The 7,071-nt window shown below is 32.4% G+C and overlaps 1 protein-coding gene across 1 annotated transcript; it reads right to left on the reverse strand.

Moving 5' to 3' along the window:
- Positions 1–2,927: 2,927 nt before the first annotated feature.
- On the reverse strand, positions 2,928–6,900 carry LOC111622871 (major facilitator superfamily domain-containing protein 6-like). The gene is made up of 4 exons (XM_023365306.1): positions 6,892–6,900; positions 5,263–6,814; positions 4,248–4,415; positions 2,928–3,502 (listed from the first exon to the last, which is right to left on the reverse strand). Exons 1-4 carry the CDS (start codon positions 6,898–6,900, stop codon positions 3,378–3,380), a joined length of 1,854 nt encoding a protein of 617 aa, XP_023221074.1. The 3' UTR covers positions 2,928–3,377.
- Positions 6,901–7,071: the final 171 nt, after the last annotated feature.

Genomic DNA, 7,071 nt, shown 5'->3' on the forward strand with positions numbered 1-7,071 from the left:
CGAACCTCTGAATAACGGCCGTTGATGAGATCATGAAAATGAGTCGGAGGTGGTCTTTATATGGAGGTTCAACCGTATAAAGCAAAATAAAGGATTTAATTATATAATTTTTTTATATATTAAGAAATATAAAAATAAATAGTGATTAATCATTACTTTTTTATTATGTTTTAGTTAATATAATTAAATGTATTCAAGACCATATATTTTGGTATTATTTATTGTACCCTAATTTTCATTTTGCCCTATTTAATATAGTGCAACAACCGTTATCTATAATAACGAGAACAAACCATAATTGTTAATTCTCGATTTGTTTTTTATTGCTCTACATATATTTTTAAATGATTATGATAAACAGGCCTACATGAAGGGAGTGCCATTGAGGCCATCTGGAATGCTTGGGATTGAAAAGGAGCCTTAAAATTTAGTCTTTTAAGTGAAAAATTATATTTGATAAATCTTAATGGTATCCTTCCTCCCTCCCTACGAGGTCTGTATAGATAGGGTACCAGTTGAAAGGGGTTCCAATGACAAAGGGGCCCAAAATTTAGGTGTTTGCATATAAAACATGATAGGAGTAATATGAATTTAAATTTCGTTTGTTATGTGATTTATTTATTTTTATGGATTTCAGAAGGTGTGGATCTTACAGTTCTGAATGTTAAGGGCTCCTATCTACTATCTCTTAGGTCCTGATAAAAATTAGTGTTTATACTAGTCAATAATTACTTATAGATTATGCAAACTAGTGAAGCAATACATTAAAATTGAACATTAAGAAATTTTACATTAAATCAAGAATTTGTATTTAAAAATATTGCATTTTTAGAATGTTTGATTCATGAGAATTCATTGTATTCAACCCCTCGTTCCAACCCCAACATCCTCAATCCTGACGTCCCTCTCCAGATTGTTCTATTAATCTAATCTCTTATCAAGGAGAATAGCCGGAACATGCCACTGACCTCTGTAAAATGCCTTCGAGTTATAAATGCGATGTTAAAGTAGAAGATAACGTAAATAAAAGTTAATATAAAGATCATTGTATGAGTCAAAGATATTATCCTATTGACAGGATAAATCTCCTTTTATGTCTGACCGATTTTGGTAACGATTTTGTCTCTTACAGCCCCTCTAATAATTTAATGGGTAGTATCATATCCGGATCAATTTATAAGATTTATAAAAGCAGGAAACAATTCTCTAATATAGATATTTTCAATTGATCTAGTCGATTAATCATTCCGCACCCCCATTTTTATTCTATTTACTTATCATTATCACCAATAAATAGCACTGAATATGTTACTGTTTCTGGGAATAAATTAAGATTTGTATACCTGATCCATTTCTATAACAGTGTTTCTTTATCTTTTTAGTGATGGCACCCTCTTGAATCGCAAAATATGGTCTGGCATTCCCTTGAAATATATGTACCGACTTCTTTTTGTTATGGAAAAGGCTACCCTTTCTACCTTTGCCACCGTGGCATTTTCACCTGGCTTTTTTATCACAGCATTTTCAGTTTATCGTAGGCACTGAGAGTACACAGTATACTCAAATCAAATTTAAATAGGATGATTTAGCCTTAAATTTTATGTTAAACATGCAAAGATTAAAAACCACTCGCACCCCAGGTTAAGAAACAATACTCTACACAAATGATACCTACAGAGCGAGTGATTTTATAAAATCTTTATTATCTAGAAAGCCAAAATTTATATAATTGTAGATATCTCATTATCTTATAGTTAAGGTTTATAGAAATCCTTAAAATTAATCTCCTATTTTAAGTATAAATAGAAATAATTGGGTGAGCATAACTCGAACCAGAGCAATAGATCAAGATAATACTGATCGATTCTAACAAGCAAAGGGTCATTTAACGGTTAAATTTAGACTAACCGCAAATGGTAGGGCTAATCTAGCACTTATAGCTATCAAGCATGAAGTATTCCTTCTTATTTTCTTAATTTTATGTCCCTGTTCTCACTAACAGTAGCTGTGAAGTGCTTCATAAAGTTAAGAGAAAGACAATACGTATGCTTAGTATTGTATCTAAAAGTGCATCATCGTAAATATTAATGCTTACGACTTGATAATAAGCATTAAATAGTTATATTTTCCATTTTAAAAAAATATTAATTACATTAAAACCTGTTCGAAACGGAACCTGCCTAAACGGAAAACATTCATCGAAAGGCTGCGATTTTCCGTGTTAAAAACCTGCCAAACAGGAACAATATTCGGTACCGTGCCTGACCGGTTTACACAGGTTTTCCTTTACCTGAAAATAAATTGAAAAATTCATATTCTTCACGTCTTTCATGTGTATTTCCTGTATGTTTAAGGCTATTGTAATTTAAAAGTAGACTTCACGAATTGTTACATAAGAGAATTTACACACGAAACCTTGGCATCTACCTTTTTATTTACATAATAATATAGAGTAGTAAATGAAAATTTGTACAACAAAATTAGTAAATTAGTACATTGGAAATTAATAATTCGCCTGTTGCGAGTAGAAGTAAAGAAAAAACACCAGCGCGTGCAGTAGTTAAACACGAAAAATCTGTTATTTATTACATCAATTACAAGGGAAAAAAAACAAAATAAATCGTAACTTGACGAAGGTTAAAGTAAAAAAAAATTAATTCTAAAAAATATAATTTTAACTTAATGCCTGTAATTTATATATCAATTATGTTTTCTATTGTTTGGTTTAAATGTTTCAACCTTGAGATCAAATTAATAAACAGAACATAATTGTATACATTTTTCTTATTTTATTGTTTTTTTGCTGAACAATTTCCGCTTGAATCACAATTAAAATGATTTAACTTTTTCATTATATTTCACTCAATCAAATAATTAAAGAGATAACAATTAAAATACGTTATATTTTTTTTTATTANTATTTTATTTGCTTATAAAATATGTGTGAAAAATTTGATGATGATGTGAAAAAATCGATGAAATAATAACATAATAATTTCAAAAAATGATTTCGTATAGTATCTAGCACAAACAATGAACACATCTGTAATGATTAACAGCATAAATCAATTGTTTCTTGTACTCTTGTTACAGTAAAAAAAAAAATTGAATATTACGCGATGCCAGCAAATGAAAATAAGGGATTTATCCACACTCAATGGCTTCGTAATAACATACGTGTATAACAATTAACTATTCATCTAAAAGAATAAGATATAACTTTCTAAATACAAAAAAAGGTCACTTATTCTTAAAACGAATTACCGCAGTTTATAAAGAAAAAGAAAAATAAAGTAAACAGTTTTATGCATTCTGAAGCGATTTGTGACATCTTCACTTATGCAGATATATCACAACCCAACTTGTATTTTGTCCCTCTATTTAGGTACATCATCATCGACTCCTATATCGGAATCTTCGTGATCGGAGTTAAAAAGATGGCCGCCAGCATCACCGTTTGGTCTTGTTTCTCCTAGAGGATACCAAGATCCATTCATTCGTACTGAAAACATAAAAAAGTATTCTTTATAAGTAATGTTTTATTAGCGATGTAAAGCTTTTGATTGTAAAATTATTTGTTTTTTTACATTAAAAATTTTTAATTTTGCCTTTAAAAACTTCTCTAAACTGCTTAAATCTTCTCTAAAGATTTTACAGAATAATTCAGCAGCCCAGTGCACCTAAATTTGACACTGAAACATGCGAAAAACACCGTTAAAACCAAAATAATACCATAACTCAACACTATGGCACTTTTGTCTCTGCATTCAATAAAAATCCGTAAAATGTTGGCAATGTGAACACTTACAAAAGTGTAATTTATCGAGAACACGTTACAAATTTGGCAGCATTGCAAGATACTATCATACTGCATGTGAGAAACACCATACATAAAGTACGGCCATTGAACAAACTGTTCATTGTCTTCAGATTTTACACCTCGAAAATGACGACACATTGAGCTAAAGTTTCTGTTTCACATGAGGGTCTTGTACAAATAAAATGTTTGTTCTTTTCAGCGCCAAAACTGCCATAGCGGTGAATTTTAGTACTATTCTTTTACGGAAGTGTTTTCCGCATCTGCTGAAATTTCACACGGTATTATATCAAAGAAAAATGTCAGGAAAGTTGCATAAATAGTAATACTAAATGTTGATAAAATAGATACAACACTACAAAACGATAATCAATTAGCTAAAATTTGTAAGGGTAATAGTTAACATTTACCTGTGGTATGAGTAACTCACCAGGACTGGTTGGTCTCTTATTTCGTCTACAACTCTTTAAACAAGTATGATAAATCACCAAATAAAGTAAACCGATTATAGTAGAAACGACAGCAAAACCACGGAATGTTTGTCGAGTACCAAATACTTCGCTTAAAAATCCTCCTATCATCGTACCCAAACCACGACCTGTAAAATACGTATTAAATTTTCAATATAAAATAATGTTTTATAGTATTAATTAATAAATAATTACTTAAATAATTATAATAATTACCACCAGATGACGATATAAAACAATTAGATAGGAACACAGGAAGATAAGTGTTATAAAAATAAAATCTACATAAATTTAAATAATAATTTGGATTACGTAAACAAACTGTTAGGAGTATGTTTTATAGTGATGCCTGAAGGTATATTGTTAGTCATTATTGACCAGGATAATGTTGGATGCAGGTCATGCCAACAAGTCGATCGCGATCGACCGACTATTTGAGGCGTCATTTTGATCGCTTTGAAATAATAGGGCTCGTTTAAAGTGTGCAAATGTTTCATGTACATTAACACTGTATATTCATCCTTAATTTCGCCAATAACGACCGAATCTGACCAGAATGGTGTCAGAGAATGAACGAATTTAAGCCGCAATGGTATCAGACAATATAATATTGGATTATTGTTCATAGATTTTACACATTTGCAATGGAAACAATGATGAGTAGTATCACAGGCATTCCTAAAGCCTCCGTGTAGCATGGGTATCTTCTATACAGAGGCAAATTGTTTATTGCAGCGCCAAAAGAGCTATAGAGGCTGTCATTGTAAAAAGGTCTACTGAAGATCAAATTATATTGTAAATCAAATATATAATGAACTTTTATCCATTTACTAAAATTACTCATTTAGATAAGTTCAAAAATTTAATTAATTTTAATTGAAATTATACATGTTTATAAAATTTTAAAATGAATGGGTCAAATTATTTAATAATTTAATAAATATAAATAATGATTAAAATTTTCATTAAACTTACCAGCGCAGAAGTGCAATAGGTTAAACAGGTACTGCACTTTAAGACGGGCACCTCTGGATATCAAGCTCTGTCCATAAGCAACGATACCAATCCAAGCGACACTTATTGTAAATGTTTCCATAGCTTCAAAAGGCAAAGACCACCAAGGATATATTATATAAGATATCCCAGCAAAGCGTATTCCGTAGAAAAGAAAGGCAAAGACAATGAGATGGGCTCTTCCAATATTTCTCACCATATTCTTAGAGATTATCAAAAATGGTATACTTCCAGCAAACCCAACAGTAACTGTCAATCCCAATATCAGTTTGGAGCAGCCAACTTCATCTACGTAGAACCACAGAAGAAAAGTTTCCATGAAACCCCATTGAGTACCCAATATCAATACTAAGAAAATAAGAAAGGACATTTCCCATGTGCAGAATTTTAACTTCTTTCTGCTTCTTTCTGGTGATACAACATATCTTGCATTAGTTCCTGCTTCGATAGGTAAAGCGATAATTAATGCACAAGTAATAAGAGCAAGACCATCAAAAATAAAGATCGCTGGAGAGTAATCTGGCTTTCCAGCAATTCCACTGTAATAATCGATAAGGACACCGGCAACGGGTGAAAATATGGCTAAACCCAAAGCGGCCCAAACGTGCATTCTTCCATATAATCCATAAAAATCGTTAATACTGGAGATGGTTACTGCATCTAGTAAGCAGATGACAGTCATGATGCATAAGTCAGCAAAAGATCTTACACCTAAGTACACCCAGAAGGTCAAAGTAGAGTCACCTAATACATCTTCACAAGGTGCGGGATCCAACGAGTGGTTCTTGTATGTTAATTTAAGGAAACACTTAATGGAACAATGTTCTGGCATCGGTCGGCAATGTATGTCTTGATGAACTTTCTCGTTGAAAATTATGGGTGCCACAGGTCGAAAGTTGCAAACACCTATATGATCGGGCATCTCTGGTGTCGCTGAAAGAAAAACAGATTTCTGGATACTTTGTTGCTCTTCAAACATCCATGGAACAAAACGTGATTGGAACTTTACTTGTTTTTCAGTTTGCTGATCGTAAACTGTGCACAGAGTTTCTTTGCTACCCTGAAAGCACACGTGTAGAGGATACGTGGTGTTGAAAGTGTTACGGCACTGATACTGGCATCCGGATAGTGTAAATGTCGTCATGTTATCAGTAATGATTCCTGCATCGGTACAACTTGACCAACTGCTACATTTCTCCAATCTAACAGCATCTGGGCAATCGAATTCAATGATGGGTTGTCTAGTGAATCGCAACACTCGAGGGATGAAAAGTAAACCCGTGTAACTAGCAGCTGATAGAAACAATGATAAAACGATAAAGGTTTTATATTTAGCGTGTCTGTCTGCAATTATTCCGGCGATGAGGGGTCCAAAAATACTAATAAATGCTGCTGCGGTGTTGACTACAATGGTTTCTCTATACGTTAATCCAAGATCTCTGGTATGAGGACTTAGAAAAGGAGTAAGACATGCCAAACCTGAAAGAGAAAATGTATTTNCCCCATTTTTATTCTATTTACTTATCATTATCACCAATAAATAGCACTGAATATGTTACTGTTTCTGGGAATAAATTAAGATTTGTATACCTGATCCATTTCTATAACAGTGTTTCTTTATCTTTTTAGTGATGGCACCCTCTTGAATCGCAAAATATGGTCTGGCATTCCCTTGAAATATATGTACCGACTTCTTTTTGTTATGGAAAAGGCTACCCTTTCTACCTTTGCCACCGTGGCATTTTCACCTGGCTTTTTTATCACAGCATT

This window comes from Centruroides sculpturatus, unplaced genomic scaffold (genome assembly GCF_000671375.1).
Source record: "Centruroides sculpturatus isolate CEXI.00-Female unplaced genomic scaffold, Cexi_2.0 scaffold290, whole genome shotgun sequence".
Classification (NCBI taxonomy): Eukaryota; Metazoa; Arthropoda; class Arachnida; order Scorpiones; family Buthidae; genus Centruroides; species Centruroides sculpturatus.